Raw genomic sequence first — 19,059 nt, 5'->3', positions numbered from 1 at the left:
GGGTGTGGGTGAGGGTGTTTTAGCGAGCACTTCATTTTGCATCTGGGAGATGCCAGATGTGAGCTCTCCTGGTGAGGAGTTTTGGTCGGGCACTTTGTTGGAGGCGACTGCTGGGCTGGACCCTCCCAATGAGGTACTTGCTGAAAAGTGCCCTCCCGCGTTTAATGCGAACGCCCGTGGCATCCCGTTCGTTCGCATGGTGGTAGAGGAGACCAGGAGGGCACTGTGTGCCTCGTTGGCCCCCGAGGACACTAGGGAGACCGCTACCTCCGCCATACCGCCACCAGCTACCCCTGAACATCCCACCCCGGGGTTGGATGTGGAGGATATAGTGGACCCCCTCGTGGAAGCACCGAGGAGGGGACCCGCTTTAAGGCTGAGAAAGGCCCCCACAGGGAAGGGCGGGGATCCTCAGTTTTTCAGTCGAGAGGAGCTCGGGGAGTTGGGGCTCAGTGAGGAGTCCTCTGGCACCGCGGAGGCGGTGGACTCTTTGACCCCCATTATCCCTGCCCAGGAGCTAGATGGTTTCCTGGAGGATACCCTCTGCAAACACGGAACCACGAAGGTCCAGTTGGCCCTTGGAAGGTGGAAGGATGCCTCGGTCTTTCTCCAGTCTCTCTTAGTATACATCAGGGCTAACCACAAGGCCAAAATCTCTGGGCCTATCCATCTTCGTGTCCTGAAATTTCATAAATTGATGCGAGACCATATAAAGGCTTCTCAGGGTGTAGCTCCCTGAGCGCCTGTGGAAAGCAAAACTCCTGATTACCAATGGCTTTGAGCATCGGTACACTTAACGTGAATGGCTGTAAGGACGGGTTTTGCAGGTTCCAGGTACTCTCCTTTTTACAGAAGGGAAAGTATTCTGTGAGTTTCCTGCAGGAAACCCATACCACTCCAGAGGCTGAAGCCAGCTGGCATTTGGAGTGGCAAGGCAGTGTCTTCTTTAGCCACCTCACATCATCATCTAGTGGGGTGGTGACCCTGTTCTCTGAGTCCTTTCAACCAGAGCTGCTGCTTGCCAAAGATGTTGTTCCAGGTCGCCTGTTGCATCTCAGGGTCCGGCACGAGGACTACACGTTTAATTTCCTGAACGTGTATGCTCCTGCCACCGGACCCCTGAGAAGGCATTTCTTCGTCAGAATGTCTGAATACCTGGAAACAGTCGACGCGGACGAATACGTGGTGCTCGGGGGTGATTTTAACTGTACCCTCGAGGCTCGGAAAGACCGGAATGGTCCGGAGCCACACCCGTGTTCTGCGTCGGCCTTGCGGGAGGTCATCTCCCGCTACTCCTTGGTAGACGTCTGGCGAGAACAACATCCTGAGGCATCCACTGAGTTCACCCATGTTAGGGTGTTTAGGGGTGAACGGATGTCCTGGTCCCGGATCGACAGGCTGTATATATCCAGCCACAGCCTGTCACGAGCCCAGTCCAGTGCCATTAGGCTGGCGCCGTTATCGGACCACAATTGTGCGTCCGTGATGGTGACACTGCTACCTGCAGCACCCTCGGTCGCATATTGGCACTTCAACAATACGTTGTTGGAGGACAAGGGGTTTGCGACGTCGGTCCGAAACTTTTGGATGGCCTGGAGAGGCTGCAGATCAGACTTTGCCACATTAGAGCAGTGGTGGGACGTGGGCAAGGTTCATCTGCGCCTTGTTTGTCAGGAGCATACCAGAGGTGCCAGCAGGCGGCGTGATGCTGAGATTGAGGCCCTCAGGGAGGAGGTGCTCGATCTCGAGAAGCGGCTGTCTGTGGCGGGAAACCGGGACCTGCAGAGTGCATATGTGGAGAGGAAGTGCGCTCTCCGGGACTTGGAAGATCGGAGAGCTCAAGGGGCGTATGTGCGATCCCGCATCCACTTCCTTCGGGAGATGGATCGCGGGTCGCGCTGGAGAAAAAGAGGGGAAACCGTAGACATATCACCTGCTTGTTGGCAGAGGACGGTACCCCTCTGACTGACCCGGAGAGCATCCGGGACAGAACCCGGAGATTCTATGTAAATCTTTTCTCTCCGGAGTCCATCCAGCCAGATAAATGCAGGGTCTTATGGGAGGGGCTTCCCACGGTCGGTGAGGATGGAAGGGAGCGGTTTGAGTTACCTTTGACTCTGGCCGAGCTATCTGAAGCCCTCAATCTCTTGTGTGCGGAAAAACGCCGGGGCTAGACGGGCTGACTGTGGAGTTCTTCCGGTTTTTCTGGGAGATGCTGGGACCTGATTTCACCGAGGTCCTAGCTGAAGCCCTGGAGACCGGTGAGATGCCCCTTTCGTGCCAGCGGGCAATACTGTCTCTGCTGCCGAAAAAGGGAGATCTCCGCCAGATCTCTAACTGGCTACCGGTCTCACTGCTCAGCACGGACTATAAGATCGTAGCCAAAGCACTTTCGCTGAGGCTCAAGTCCGTGCTGGCAGAGGTGATTCACCCCGACCAGTCCTATACTGTCCCGGGCAGGAGTATTCATGACAACATCTTTCTGGTCCGGGACCTGATGCACTACGCACAGAGGACTGGTCTATCACTCGCCTTCCTGTCCCTAGATCAAGAGAAGGCGTTTGACAGAGTGGATCACCGTTACCTTATGCAGACCCTGCGGGCGTTTGGCTTCGGCCCACAATTTGTGGGCTTTCTCCAGATGCTGTACGCCTCTGCAGAGTGTCTGGTGAAGATCAACTGGTCCCTGACGGCACCTTTTGTGTTTGGTCGAGGAGTACGTGAAGGGTGCCCCCTGTCTGGGCAACTGTACGCGCTGGCCATTGAGCCCTTCCTCTGCCTACTGAGGAGGAGGCTCACCGGGCTGGTGCTGCGGGAGCCCGACATGCGGGTAGTCCTGTCGGCTTATGCCGATGACATGCTCCTCGTGGCCCAGGACCTAGATGATCTAGAGCGGGCACAAGAGTGCCAAGAGGTCTACACCGCGGCCTCTTCTGCTCGGATCAACTGGTCCAAGTGCTCTGGCATTTTGGTGGGTCCCTTACAGGTGAACTCCTTGCCCCCCGAGTTTCAGAATGTCTCGTGGGAGAGCGATACTCTCAAGTATCTGGGAGTCTACCTGTCTGCTGCGGAGGACCCAGCCCCAGAAAACTTCAGTGATCTTGAAGAACGGGTCATTGCTCGTCTGGGGTCATGGGTGAATCTGTCGCGAATGCTTTCCCTTAGGGGAAGAACCCTGGTGATTAATCAGCTGGTGGCCAGTTAGTTATGACACCGGCTGATAGCCATGGGTCCAACCCCCGAATTTATCAACAAGATCCAGAGGAGGTTGATGGATTTCCTCTGGATGGGGAAGCATTGGGTCTCTGCGGGAGTTGCGTGTCTCCCTTTGGAGGAGGGTGGACAGGGAGTGGTGTGTGTCCGCTCCCAGTTACACACTTTCCGCCTCCAATACCTGCAGAGATACCTATTCGCTGGCTAAATAAATACTAACCACTTGACCAAAATCTTGGAGAGCTAACCTTCTCGATTCCTTTCTATGGGATTTCCCCATTGAGTTTCAGAACCCACCCGCAAGTATCTATAATTTTTTAGTGTACATAAACCTTTATATATTTTGGGTTGTACACAAAATAACAGGAAAGTTATACCTTCTGACGTAGTTTGGACGTGATGGCATTCAGACCATGCTGAACGGTTTCCTGGTTTAAAGGGACGTTTCTCTCATGCTTTGACACTTTGATATGATTGCGTTGAAACGTTGGCATTCGAGCTTGATAAGGCTGAAGAAATTTTACATAGGAAATTCTACAAATAAAAAACCAGTACGTCTCAGGTTAGGTTAACATGAATTATTCATTCATATTTGTTCTGACGAAACAAATTCAGGAACTTATGTGAAAAACATTAGTTCCTAACCAATGGAAAGGTAAAAGAATTCTTACATGGACCAGGTAGTCCCCAGGAGCTCATCCGTGGTCCATTGACACCCGGAATTCCCCTGGCGCCCCAAATATTTGAGTTTTTTTATGGCTGTGCGATCACCATTAGAAAGAAGCAATGTAATTTCCCTATAGGCTACTGGAGCAAGCCTGAACCCACAGCTATATTGTGTCCACCAAACCTGATAGATACAAAACTAGTTGTAGCGTTGGAAACAAGAGGATCAAAAAAATTCAGCCTCCAAATAAAGAAGAAAAGAAAATTGAGTATCTCAGTCTGTGATATTAACACAATTGCTTTGCAATGTGAAGAATAATCCCAGCCAAGACTGGAGAAACCATAGAATATCAGTCAGGTGACTTTATATCGAACCCCCCAAAAACTATTTGTTTCAAAATTAAAATGATGCCCAGAGAAGCATTTCACCCGCTGTCTCAGAGACAAAACAAGGTGCTTTATTAATTATATTAATATATACAATCTTAGCAAACGTGCTGTATCATTGTTGTGGAATACATTGATACACATTTGGAAATTACCTGTTCTGTCCATGACCAAACTTTGCTGCAATAGAGTCCCGCTGATGTTCAGTCAGATCTGGGCACATATCTTGTAAAATGTCAATAAATTCCTCCATAGTAACACATCCCGAGTTTAATGGGTCTATTTCTTTAAACTGGACCCAAATGTCATCAAGAAGGAGTTCCACCTGAAACACTCATATCAGTCAGAATTAGGATCCATGAAACTACGAGGTATCACGGAAGGGTGATGCGAAAAATGTAAATGTACCTGTTAGCACGTCGAGGGACCTGTAACATATTATTTGCTCTAATCTTGCAGAGTTTAGTAAGGCTGGGCCCAAGCCCTCTCCTGCAATGGACTCTTTATGCTGCTCTCTGCTGGTTGTTATGTAACAATCAGCATCAACATTTTTAGTGTCTCCATCTCCAATTTCTCTTCATAAAATTCACCTTAAGCACGGTGGCCTAAAGAATAGCTTTTTAAATGATTAGGATCATGGCTCTTTATTCAGAGCTTTGCAAATCCATTAGTTTATTCTTCAATGTCCTTAACACAGTGTAACCGTTGTGCTCCTGTTGTCCTCCTGTTAAGATTTGTGGCTCAGAAGTTGAACAGGCTTATTGTATTTTAAATGGAGACAGTCTCTGCATGTGAAAAGATCCAACATTTTGCATGAATTAATTTACAGACGATCAGGCTCTTTTAGCAACTTGGGCTGGTTGAAACTTTTACACAATGAGAAATAAAAAGTAATAAATATGAATGATGCCTATGTTTAATTCCTGAGCAAGTTCTTTTAGACAAAGGCACAATCTCCATTGCAACACTGTTCTCAATGCACTATTCAGATTGAGGGCATCTCATTTAAGGAGAACCTGAGTACTGAGGCAGGTGATCCCTGTCTGAGCTGTGTTTGTTCAGTTAACTTACAAGTTTATGCAAGTTTGGATACTTTGTAATGGACCAACAATATTTTCTGTACTCTAACTTTTAAGACAACAAAAGTCTCTTCTTAAGAGGAAACATTGAAATGCATTGACACTGCATGTTCTATTAAGTAACAAAACAGTACAGCATGTCTTAAATGATATACTGTACCCTCTAATTTATTACCCTCTTTGTCTGTGTTCACTCTGTGGCGGTCAAAAATCTGGTCTAGTGCAGGAGTGGCCAACTCCAGTCCTCAAGTGCCACCAACACGTCATTGACTGAGCCACTGAGTGAGCCACTTGTGCTGAAGCAGGGATATTCTTAAAACCTGACCTGTGTGGTGGCAACTCCTGGTATAGTGATTCACTAAATGTATTACCAACTGTGAGACAGTCTTCTCTAGAAGTACAGACTGAACATACATAGAAGGGATGTTAATCAGACATTTTTCATGCCTCTGTGCTATATTGATATGGTATACACGTAGATGGGGCAATCTTAAAATGTAACCGATTAGTACAGCTTTATAATACTACATCACACAGGCCTGGCATTAATCCATTAACAATTTAATTTAAATCACACGTACTGGCACATGGGATTTTTGTATAATGCAAAACCAACACTTTTCTGTTGGCAATTATGAGAATTTCTGACCTAAGTATAAAAAAAATACACATTGGCCAAAAAGACAGCTCTTTGTAGCTATTTTGTTTATAATTAAATGTAAAGGTTATACCTTTTTAGTAACTTATTTTACAGCAAAGGGACAGTCTTAGATATACATTCATCACATTTATGATTTTTTTTGTTTCTTAAAACTTGTATTTGTACTATTCAAAAGAGCACAATTTAATTACATTTTTACAATGAACTATTCTGCTAACAGAAACTCTGGGGAAATGGGGCAGGGGAAGGAGAGAAATATCCTTTGGATGGGGGCACTCCTAAAATTACCCAAATTTGAACTGGTGAGCTAACAATACGCATCCCGGCTAGGGTATCACTTTGTACAGTTAACCAGTGCCCCTAGAACTACCAAAGATTAAACTAGTTAATGGGGGGCACAGTTTTGGACTCCAATATCTGGATGTATAGAATATTGGTGAGATCACATAAAAATAAAAAATAATTTTAAAACATCAAATAATTATTGCACTCAAACATTAAAAAAACTATCAAAAATACGACGGTGATAGTAATTTGTAACACGGCTAATACAAACACTACTGACCGTGAATGTATATGGAATCCTCAATTCAAACTTAACAGGCTAGATGCCAAGCGAGGTAATGTCTAGAAATCCACTATCAGGCAGAGAATAGAGACCTTGATATACTTGCTATTACCTCTAAATGTCTAATACTAGTACAGTAGGTACTTATATCCAAATTAGGTGTAAACCTACTTCTTGGTTTTAGTGTTATGAATGGTCCCTTTTCTGGTGGACAATTAGACTCTTCTTGGAATTAAAATAACAAATTCAGGGCTTCTAAGTGATTTAAACCCAAGTTACTGTACCCCACATTTTTCATACTGTTCCTATCTTTGATTTTGAAGAACTTGTGTAATGCCAGTTTTCTAGCAAATAAATTTAAGTCTTTGGTGTTTTCAAATAGATCAAATTTGTTGGTTGGTGAAACCCTTTGTAAGAACTTCTTCTCTATCTTGGTCTATTGCTGAATTAGTGAGGTTTATGATTCTTGTTGTATCCTCAGCTATGTTGAGGTCCTTCAAAGGCGTCTTTGTCTCCCCCTGCGTGGCCTGAAACCCTAGGCTTGCCGATCTCTTAGCACGACACCGCCCTCTCCTTGTCTTGTGTCTATATGGTATCCCCTGATATTTGGTGTACCCTCTTCTAAAAAAGATAGACCTGTGGTGGATGTGGAAGGGTGAAACTCAAAGGTTGATCCCTGAGTTCTGCCTTTATAATATTTAGATTTTGTATTTTTCCCCATGGCAGTTTTTGTTGTTTTGTTGAGTAAGAAGGTTCCCACTCCGTTGAAGATTCACTTAGATCGGTGGTGGTGTCCATATTTTTTTAAACTTTCCAGTGGTGTTTAAAGATGTTTTCTGTTTTAAAACCTTGTGCGTCCCTTTGGAACTTTCTTTGTTTTCTAACTTTCAATTCTTCTACATACTTTTCAATATTTTTCTTCAGGATGCTTCCATAGTTCTCCAAATCTGGTGAACTATTCCATTTTGTTGCCTCACTTTTCTGTTTGTCTAAATCTAAATGAACTGTTTTGAGATCCTTTAAATCTTGTTCAATCAACAGTTCCATGAAATCATGGGAGCATTTCAGAAGAACTGTGTCCCAATTTTTAAGAAAAGTTTAATTCACAATCTGATATGATGGGCTGATATTCGCCCTTAGTCCTCTCGGGACCAAATTATTCTGCTACCAGAAAGGTCAGCGACTAATTGCTATATGGTACACTATAAAAAGAACCAGAAAAACATACCTTTGATTGCAGAATATTCACAATGATTTTGGTGTCAGAATTCATTTTTCTAGAGCGGATCAGGAAGTCCCCATCACCTTGGACTGGAGGAGAGATTTTAGCATTTGGGTAGCAGGATGACTTTGTGGAATAGCCAAACTGCCGAACAAATTGTAAAAAATCAACAGTTTGATCTTGATTGCAAATCAAAGTCTCCCAAAGCTTTCCTACTTCTCCCCTGGAAAAGTTGGGGCAGGTGTCAAAACTGTGAAATAAAACAGGTGTTGTATAAAACATAATTTTAAGATTGAATCTAGCGGGTGACAAATGGTAAATGAACAATTCACCACTTACATAGAATTTGCATATATATATATATATATATATATATATATATATATATATATATATATATATATATATATATATGCAAATATAGCTGTATGCTCATCTGCATGTCTTAGGCAGGTCTGCAACCCCGCCTTTCCCCATTATCACCCAGCATACAGCACTTCCACTGCAGCAAGGGATTCTGGGAAATGACATGCAAATGAGCACACAGTGTCACTTTTTGCCTCAATAACCATTTTTAACATGGTTCCCTATAGGCTTAAGCTTGCTGCATGGTCACAGCTTTGAGCACAGCCAGGGTTAAGGTGCATACCCAGAAAACCACCCACAGACAGCTGTTTCGACCTTGATGGGTCTCATCAGTGTGGGGTTGATTTTACTGGGATGCAAGAGAGGCTTATGGGGTTGCAGACCTGCCTAAGACATGCAGATGAGCATACAGCTATATTTGCATATTTGCTTTCCTGTGGAGGGTTTTTGTCACTTTTTTTACTCACCATAACTTAACTCAGTATATATATATATATATATATTTTTTTTTAAATGTATTGAAATACATTCTCTGGAGAATGCAGGGAGTATTATGAAGATGGCCTGCCCACTTATAATAACTTGCAGCATCTCTCACTGCTAAATGAGGCTACACTGGCTTTGATAGCTACCTTTTCAGTAGCTGGTACATGCTTTCTGCTGTCAGTCTTCTGGTGTTCATGTCATCCAACTGGTGGAAAGCCAACTCTATAGATCCATAGTTGTTTTTTAGAAGATTCTTTATGATTTCAGCCAACTGTAAGATAATTAACATGACAATCTTCATACTGTTTACAACTTTGTGAAACAGAATATATGGATTATTTTTATAGGAACTTTGTTTACCTGCTCAGTGGTTCTCTCTTTCTGTGGACTTCTCTTTTCATTAAGACTTCTGTTTTTCATCACATTTGGTTTTCTGCTGTATTCTGTTAGAACTGTCTTGCCACCGCCAAAAAGGCTCAAAGTTCCCTCACTGTAGTAACCCAGGAACAATGCTTATTACAGTTATTAATAGTAGAATAGAATGCTTAGAGGGATATACTAGAGCATAGCTTGAGAACTGAAGTGTAGATTGATTGTATGTTTTGCTTCATTTTAATGGAACACCATAAAAGGCTTTATAATGTGTAGTTTTACACAACATTTTTAGACATGAAAGTTCTGTTCTGTATCCAGCTGAACATTTAGGAAAGTGACTTGTGAAGTCTTAAAAGCTCGTCTGCAGCTACATACAGTATATGAAGCATTCTGATGTTGTTAAATGCATTGCAACGAGCAATCATGATATATATATATATATATATATATATATATATATATACACATATATCATCTTCATTCTAAGACCTGACTGTGCCTGAGTGGACAAAGAAGAGTGTGTAATCATGTTGGTCCTGTCTTCCATGTAGTAAAATAACAGAGGGGGGAGAGGGAGAAGGGAGTATGATACCTTTTATTGGACCAGAAGATAGTTGATCCGTTACAAGTTTTTGAACCTCTCTGGGTTCTTGCATACTGTACCTGATAAGGAATCTGAGACGTTTGAATAATTGTAACCTGTTGACTACATAAAATGTATCTTCCTGCTCCTCCCTCCTTCTTTATTTTACAACTCTCTTCCTGTCATTGTCATTTTTGGGGAGAACTCTGACGGTACAGAATAAAATATTTTTGAGACTTTTAAAAGTTAAACAGACCTAATGGATCTGCGTGCAGCATCAAGGTGCCACTGGTCAAAATCTCAGCCAAATCTATGCAGCCTGCTGAGGTTTGACGTGTGGCCTCCACCACTGGACAACCCAGTAACCCACTCTTCTTCTCTACCCAAGTGCAGCTTCTCTCCATTCTCTCAGCTGCTTAATGTCAGTGCACTGATAAATACTGGTCCGCTCCTCACCTGTGCTAATCATTAGTTCCCAGTGTAAGTAGGGGAGAGGTGCAGTATTCAGCACACTGACAGCTGTCCGGAGATGCTGCTGTCTGTGGACTAGGGTTACAAAGCCAAAGGTATTGCTACCCTCCATGTCATTTTCTCCCCTACATCATATATATCTTTATATCTATATCTCTACCCATGTCTATATACATGTGCACATGTGACCCTTGAAGTATATCAAGTTGGTCACCAGGCACACTGGTATATTGCATAATGTTACCCACTTCTTGTAAAGGGGGTTTGTACTCTCGTGCTGCTTACATTGGGTATAATTGCTTGTACTGTAGATATAATAATGGTTGCTTTGTATCAATCTCAAGCAATCTATGACTTGATTTGCATCACTGATCTTGTTAATCAAGTTTCTTTCATTTGACAGCGATTTCTAAGCTCTGTAGGGGCACACTGTCTTACACAAACTCGATAGAGCTTTGATAACATTCATTACCTGCTATCAAATTTGGCCAGAAATTCCAAGTATCTGATGCCTCCGTGATGATCAACTGGTAGTTTTTCCAGCAAACATTGAAACTCCTCATCAGTCATTTTGATGCAGTACCTTTGTCAAGCACAGAATTGGGAAATTAAAGTATTTAATGTTTACAACGCTGGCATTTTTTGTATATGTAATGGCATTGCTGTGTTTTTGCAGCAAATATGATAAATTAAACTTAACTTAAATATGTTCAATAGACAGAACCTAAACAGTGATGCAGACAATAGTGTCCCTTCAATTACAATGATTCCACTTTCTGTCAAAATTCATAACTTAAAATTGAAGAAATGGGTGCTAAATGTTGCACTTTTTCTCAATGCAGAAGGAATTTAAGAAAAACAGCAGTTTTCAGCAGCAAAGTCTATTGGGTGTGTATGATTTCACAGTGAAATTTGTAATCAAGACGAAAATGAGAAAATAAACATTAATCTTGGACAAATATTTGAATAAACACTGGAAAATAAAATGTATGAACCAATGTAACAGTCGTATAAGAAAAAATCGCTTTGCTTGCTTGTTACAAAAAATTACCTTGTTTCAATGATTGCTCTGAAGTGCTCTTGGGTTATTGTATTTAGATGTTTTGAATCAGCTTGTCTGTTGAAAAAAAAAATATATATATATTATATATATAAAGAACATTATCCACTTTACTGATATATTTCACAAACTTTAGCCTGGGATTGCTTTCACTCACATGATATTGTTTCAGGATTCAGCCTCTCTCATACTTTGTCATTTTTGATAAAATATACTAACATGATGCTAAAATGATGTGCAGGACTGCGCCCCGACTTACATCTATAAACTGGACCATTATGAGGTTTTTCATTAAACTGTGATAGTGCTGATCAGGTCACTATCACACAGAAACTACATTGAAGAGATTCCATGTCAGTGCCCCAATCTGCGCCATCGCAGTTTAAGGAATCCTCCATACTGTATGAACATTTATCGCATTAGTCCCTAAAAGATATCAAATATATCTACACACGATCAAATGATTTAATTTTTTTTGTCCCAATTATTTGCGCAGCATCTTCACACACAGATATATATATATATATTAAAAAAAAATTGTTAGTCACGGAACAGTATCGTCTATTCGTTTTTCATATATATATATATTTATATATATATATATATGTGTATATATATATATATATATTTTTTTTTTTTAATATATACACAGTATATAGATATATTTAGATAGAGTCCAAAGAGGCAGCCGGCACTCCACTTGCAAGTAGAAAAAATTGGGGGCTTGTCTGATAAAGCAATAATAAACCATACGATACCTTTTGAAGCACGAGATCAGGAGCCAGCACTCTGGTAAGTTAGGTCACAAGTTCTTTGTATTGAAAAAAAGACACACAAACCAACGTTTTGGTCCCCCAGTGGGACCTTTCTCAGGGTGGTGCCACCTTGAGAAAGGTCCCACTGGGGGACCGAAATGTCGGTTTGTGTGTCTTTTTTTCAATACAAAGAACTTGTGACCTAACTTACCAGAGTGCTGTCTCCTGATCTCGTGCTTCAAATGGTATCGTATGTTTTTTTAAATATATTTAGGTAGAAAGATATGAGACATTATCCCAGTGATACAGAAGCAATGACAGGATTATAAAGCACCTCAGAGAAATACATGTATACCTTTGTATATTGGTACAGTACAGATGTAGCCCAATTTACTGTCCCGGAGCTACAGGAAGAAAAGCTAAAAAATGTGGCGCTGGGGATAGTAAAAACCGCAGCTGCCTGAGGGGGGATGGGGGGGGGTTATCCTTCCGAATAGGACCCTCCATGGAGAGATTTCCCGCTGCCGGGGAATGCCTCGTCAGGATTACATGAGTACTCCCGGCAGCAGTAATATTATCATCAATTGTTCCCCAACACATATATGATCTACACGCAGTATGTAGCAATTAAAATAAAAAAGTGAAAGGGCAATTTAAAAAATATTATTTTCCGGACTACATAAATGGTGCCAAAGTTAAACAAAAACAAATCATAATGAACAGAAATACACTTACTGGAATGAATTAAGGAGAGAGTTAAAGTCAGCATGAAAAAGCTTCAGAAGTTTAACTTCCAAAACACTGGATGTGCCCAGTGATCTCTGAGGAATTTTCTTACCAAACCTGTTTGATACAAATAGATAATTTCAAGGTATTACATGTGATGTAAGTAACAGTAAAACTGTGTGTTGATGTCATCGGTTTATGCAACTATTATATCCCTTCCTATTTATTTTGTGCATAATGTGAACTTCTGTGCCCTTTGGATTTACATGGCCTTATTTCTGTGCCCTCTGTATTTCCTTACCCTTTTTTCTGTGCCCTATAGATTTCCTTGGCCTTATTTCTGTGCCCTATAGATTTCCTTGGCCTTATTTATGTGCCCTATAGATTTCCTTAGCCTTATTTCTGTGCAATATGGATTTCCTTAGCCTTATTTATGTGCCCTATGGATGTAAAAAAATTGCCATTGAGTCAACCTCACTCAAGAGAACAAAAAACTGGATGTATGGTTTTGGCGCGGCTGCCATCTTGCATTCTTCTTTCTGTTGATCCCAGCCTACAATATATATATATATATATATACTTACTTTTTACTCACCATACTGCACCGACACACTTTATTCGAGCAAATACCCAGTATGTACCTGGCAGATACCTGGAATGCGCCGCTCCTCACCTCTGACAAGCCCCGTTGTGTTTGCCTTCCCAGCCTGGGTTCATGCCTGGCTGACGGGCGGCTGATCTGTTAAATGATAATGATTAGGATTTAATAGGCTGCAATGCTTCGCGTGTCTACCAGATGGCATAAATTCATGAATTGTAATGCAGTATATATATATATATATATACTGTGCAGTATTGCAGCCAGCGGGAATAAAATGCTTCAATCCCTGCCTGGAAAATACCTCAATGCACTCGGGCAGAAAACAGTCACAAACCTCAATACACCCGGGTATACCCGAATTCGTGGGACTAGCCGAGCTCGAATAAAGTGTGTCGCCAGTGTAACTTAACTCAGTATTATGGTTTAGCCTATCCCATAGCCTCTCTTGCATTCCCAGTAAAATCAACCCCACACTGATGAGACCCATCAAGGTCGAAACAGCTGTTTGTGGGTGGTTTTCTGGGTATGCACCTTAACCCTGGCTGTGCTCAAAGCTGTGACCATGCAGCAAGCTTAAGCCTATAGGGAACCATGTTAAAAATGGTTATTGAGGCAAAAAGTGACACTGTGTGCTCATTTGCATGTCATTTCCCAGAATCCCTTGCTGCAGTGGAAGTGCTGTATGCTGGGTGATAATGGGGAAAGGCGGGGTTGCAGACCTGCCTAAGACATGCAGATGAGCATACAGCTATATTTGTATATATATATATATATATATATATATATATATATATATATATATATATATATATATATATATATATAATTTCTAACAGTTCTGTAATGGAGGGGGCCGGGGTGGGGGGGGGGGGGGGATTATAGTAGAGATAAAACCAGTCCAGTTCAGCTCTGAGGTTCCCTCCAGTTAAGATGATTGTGAAAAAAGGAAAACAAAAAACATTTTTTAGTAACTGCGACTATAAAATGCATCTAAAAAAAGCAATGTCACTGACACTGTATTTGAATGCAAAACAATACAATCCTTTTATATGCACTGTCACTGAAAAGGTTAACTGAAGATATGCCATACATCTAATAGTCTCTGCAACATGTTCCACGGCCTTCACACATCAGTTTCATATGTGAATGAGTTGTACCTGTGGCCAGGTTCCCACATGACCTTGTGGGCCATTCCAGTGTTACTCCTTGTTTGAAGACACTGAAGGAATTCCAGATAATTAATGTTAGGTAAAGTGTCATCAAGACCACAGCGGGCGAGAAAGTGACCGAGCTGATCTTTAGTAAGGTGCAGGTGAAACTTTTCCAGGACGCTAAGGAAATCTTCATTCGACACCTGGTGGCAGAAGCAATACAGGTTGGAAAGATGTTTATTGTATTTCAATGTTTAATGCAGCAAACAAATGATTTGAAATACACTTGTAATTGGTCCAACCTACAAAGTGGTGCTCACAATGCATTTATAGAATGAGCATTGCAAAATGGGCACTCAATTGTTTCATGCCAGTACTTACCTATTTCCAACTAGAGAGATTTACAATGAATGGATCAACACTGGATCAAGAAGATCCCAGGTAACCTGATCTCTCTCTCTTTTTTTTTTTTTTTTACTTGTCTGTTTAAAGATATTCCATATAGAAAAGAACAAAATTACAGTACTGCATATAAGTGACTAAATATTTCAATTCATTGACAGCAGAAGAGCCACAACATGAATCCTCAGAGAATATTATCGCCCTTTGGTTAGTACCAACCAATTATTCAGCTTGATATACTGTATAAAGTGAAACCCCCTGTATTTCATAAAAGCCTGCAACAGGCCGGCAGCATCAAGATTAAACAAATTAGTATTTGAGTATAAGAGATTTAAATATAATAGAAATGTAATAAATAAAAAAAGCACATCTACCCAGCTATCTGCAGCAAAAATCCCAACACGCCTCCCAAGGCCTTTCATTCATCTGAGAAGAATGGGAATGGGTTGCGCCCAAGTTTTTGCTGGTATTCGGCCACAGAGGGAACCTCCGCAGTTGGACACTCAGCTGCCGGCTGCTTCTCCAAGGTAAGGGTTAACTTAATGGTTTGGGTAGGGGGTTACCAATAGGAGTTTTAGGGTTAGGGGTTAAGTTTTTAGGGTAGTGGATTAGGGTAAGGGGTTTGGGGTAACGGGTTAAGGTTTGTAGGGTAGGGGGTAGCGTTAGTATTAGGGGTTAAGATTAGGGATTTTTAGGGTAAGGTTGGGGACTTACCTTGGCGGCGAAGCGGCCGGCGGAGAGATGTTCTGGTGGTGAGGTAAGTGGCAGCTAAACGCCGGCGGAGATTTGGTCACGGCAAAACGGCCGCGACCAATAGTCCTACTCCGCCTCTGCGTGGCGTCGGTAGATAATATAGTAGGCAGTTCCTATGAAGATTTGAACAACCTCTGTTTGTAATGAAGTTGGAAAGAATAAAATGTAGGACGTCCATTTCCAAAACATTACTTTGTATATCTCCCATTGCAATCATGAAGCTATTTTACCTTGCCACATTTCTCTGGATCATACACGAAGAACTCAGTCATCATAGCACGGGCTCCCTCTCTGAACTTTTCTTTCAGCCACTTCTCGATACTCAGTGACACTTTCCTTTCATTTCCCATTTTCGACTGAACTTTTTTGTTTGTTTCTGCAATCAGAAAAACCAGAGTCCATATTTAACATCAACCACTTTGTGGCACCAAGCACAAGGATTTACCATTTCTAAAGGCACTAAAACACATCAAGCTATACACATTGTAATACTTACATTCCTGTCGGCACTGCATAGATTCATGGAATTATATAACATTTCTATCACTGGTCGACACCCAAGCTAACGCTATCAAAAGACTTTCAGTGGGGATTCAGTACATGGGTGACATGGTAGAGTTATATTAATACTCTGGTTATGTGTACATACAGCATGGTTTCACTACGAACTACATGGATTTAAATGATGTAAACAGTTGTGCTCTTTTCTAACTGAAGGTATCTTGGAAATGTACCAGCTGAATTTAGGGAGACAAAACAAGGCCTATAAAAAGTAACCAGAGTTGTAGATAGCTATAATAGTCATTTTTATTTGATAGAAAGTAAAACATTCGTTGTTGTATAACCCTAAACATTTTGTGGTGTATGTATCAAGGCAATCTCAGTGCAAAACTGGGCTATTCTCAGCTTGCAGTTGTGTATCAAAGCATTTTGCTCCTCTTTTGCCCTGTCTGCCCCTGTTTGCACCTTGGGGAGAGTCAGTAGGAGGAGTTGGGGAGAGCTTCATGGTGCACAGATTATAATGAGATGTATCACATTCTGCGTCTCTGCCCCAGGTTGTACCTTGGGGAGAGTCAGTAGGAGGAGTTGAGGAGAGTTACATGGTGCACGGAATATAATGAGATGTATAACAATGTATGTTGCTGTGTCTCATTTTCTCTTCCTTTTATTTGTCAAAAAATCCACAATCTCTAAGTGCGGCAAGTTTATAATGCTGCATCAGATGTAAGAAACTGTTCAAAATATACTTGATACCTGCACAAGTGCCATTGGTTGATGCTCCAATAGGTCAGTTTATGAACCACAATTATATGTTGCAACTCTGCTTCAAAATTTGAGCTGTTCATCACAACACACTTTCTCTTTGTTGTTTTTATGTTTGAATCTTTTTAATAAATGTGTTTGGTGCTTCTATAAAATGATTAGTATCATACAAAGTGAGATTAGATTTATTTCATTGCTTTAGATATGCATTTTCACGAGGTACAACTGAATGTTCAAGATTCTTTATCAGACTCCTGGTGTATCTTTGATAAATCATTTGTTATGATGTAAATATACCAATCAGACAGCACTGCTACTGTATATTAGAAATTGTGTACGTACAGTATTCTACTGGTGTACGGGAAAAGGACACACTCCCCAATAGGTCCAAACACAAAATGGTTCTATACAGATAACCCCAGCACTCAAAGTGAAGAAAAGATACCAGAATTCTGCCATGAATCATTAGAGTGTATTGTTATTCATATACAAAGTTATACACAGTAATATTAAAAACATTCCATCTGATACAATGTGAGATGGAATCGTCACTTATGATAGTCTGAATATCTGAGAAATATCACTGAAGTGTGAGCGCCAGTACGGTCCCAAAACGCCTGATACTTCTTTGGGATTACAGAGCCTGTCTAATCAACGTGGTTACGAGTGGGCAACAGTCCAAAAGGAAACCCCCCACCAAGATAAACTCAGCTATACTACACTGGCGACACACTTTATTCGAGCTCGGCTAGTCCCACGAATTCGGGTATACTCGGGTGTATTGAGGTTTGTGACTGTTTTCTGCCCGAGTGCATTGGGTTATTTTCCAGGCCGGGATTGAAGCATTTTATTCCCGCTGGCTGCAATACTGCATAGTATATATATATATATATATACTGCATTACAATTCATGAATTTATGCCATCTGGTAGACACGCAAAGCATTGCAGCCTATTAAATCCTAATCATTATCATTTAACAGATCAGCCGCCCGTCAGCCAGGCATGAACCATGGCTGGGAAGGCAAACGCAACGGGGCTTGTCAGAGGTGAGGAGCGGCGCATTCCAGGTATCTGCCAGGTACAAACTGGGCATTTGCTCGAATAAAGTGTGTCGCAGCAGTATGTGCCCCAAATGTGGAGTATGTAGCGTGTGAGCAAGACACTATGTGTCTAAGTTCGAGTCCATGGTGAGCGCGCGACCATGCGTGTGGCGTCACGCGTGCCTGTAGCTGGAGCGCTTTGTGTCCTCTAGGTAGACATGAAGGGGAAGCGTGTCGGAGGCATGTCGGAGGCGTGGCCGTGACATCATGGAGCTGGTCCACCCTCAGTGGGCGAACAGCTCACGTGACCCGGCCGTCACGCGACAAACAAATGTATTAATCTTCCGGTAAATCGCGGGCGCCAGCGCTCTGCATTGTGCGGTCACGAGCTGTATGGCCTGTCTCGTAGAGGCACGGCATATTGATCGCACCATCACGCTCACCATGGATGCGGCCTAATGCAGATTGTTCTAGAAAAAGGCACTAGGTATATATACAGAGAAATCGGGAAATACCGTGTGTACAAGGCAAGAGCACTAAGTGACACTATAGACAGTGAATGTTATGATGAGTACATACTGTATTTGATTTGAGTTTATATCCATCTTGAATATATTAATAGAAAGAGTTTAGGCAGCAGCACTGTGTACAACATGTGAAATGATAAAGGGCTGGATTATGACCAGCAATGTTGTAACGTTTTCAGTATAGACTCAATCAAAATATACTTAATATCTGCACAAGTATCATTGCTTGATGCTCCATTAGGTCCCTTTATTGACCACTATTTTACACCTCTGTGTTTTTGTCATTGTAATATTAATGTAGGGGACACATACTTGGCTGGGGGGTACATTGGCTTCCAGAGACTTTTTGTAGCGCCGACATCAACAAACTGCGTTTCTCTTCCAAGTGTCCTGATTTTTTCAATCCCAAAGCACACAACAAGCCTTCTATTCCTAGAACACTGTCACCTTCTTGGACATATCTTTAAAAAATAAAATATAATAACTTTAACATCTCAGTTGCCTGTGTAGTCAGTCCTTCATTATCTCTGCCAAGTAACTAATCCCAATGTATGGCAACAAAGATTTCCACATTTGCAGGAAAGGGGAATTACCGTAAACCCACTAAAAATGGAAATATCAGATTTAGAACAACGTTAAACATAAGGCAATATGATTTTCACAATATGTCCAGATGAAAAATGCTCTGAGAAGGTCAGTAAT

The 19,059-nt window shown here is 41.8% G+C and overlaps 1 protein-coding gene across 1 annotated transcript in view; it reads right to left on the bottom strand.

The window, feature by feature from the left end:
• Nucleotides 1–19,059, bottom strand: part of LOC142500938 (EF-hand calcium-binding domain-containing protein 6-like) — a 37,404-nt gene that overhangs the window by 4,735 nt on the left and 13,610 nt on the right. The window contains exons 7-17 of the mRNA XM_075610208.1: nucleotides 18,670–18,818; nucleotides 15,756–15,901; nucleotides 14,377–14,573; nucleotides 12,628–12,735; nucleotides 11,129–11,194; nucleotides 10,550–10,660; nucleotides 9,009–9,138; nucleotides 8,795–8,919; nucleotides 7,803–8,046; nucleotides 4,422–4,591; nucleotides 3,591–3,747 (exon numbers count right to left, since the gene is read on the bottom strand). Coding sequence (XP_075466323.1) covers nucleotides 3,591–3,747; nucleotides 4,422–4,591; nucleotides 7,803–8,046; nucleotides 8,795–8,919; nucleotides 9,009–9,138; nucleotides 10,550–10,660; nucleotides 11,129–11,194; nucleotides 12,628–12,735; nucleotides 14,377–14,573; nucleotides 15,756–15,901; nucleotides 18,670–18,818 — 1,603 coding nt within the window. The remainder of the gene's footprint in view (nucleotides 1–3,590; nucleotides 3,748–4,421; nucleotides 4,592–7,802; nucleotides 8,047–8,794; nucleotides 8,920–9,008; nucleotides 9,139–10,549; nucleotides 10,661–11,128; nucleotides 11,195–12,627; nucleotides 12,736–14,376; nucleotides 14,574–15,755; nucleotides 15,902–18,669; nucleotides 18,819–19,059) is intronic.

Source organism: Ascaphus truei, chromosome 8, assembly GCF_040206685.1.
Source record: "Ascaphus truei isolate aAscTru1 chromosome 8, aAscTru1.hap1, whole genome shotgun sequence".
Lineage (NCBI taxonomy): Eukaryota > Metazoa > Chordata > Amphibia > Anura > Ascaphidae > Ascaphus > Ascaphus truei.
This window is presented reverse-complemented; position numbering and strand designations above follow the sequence as displayed.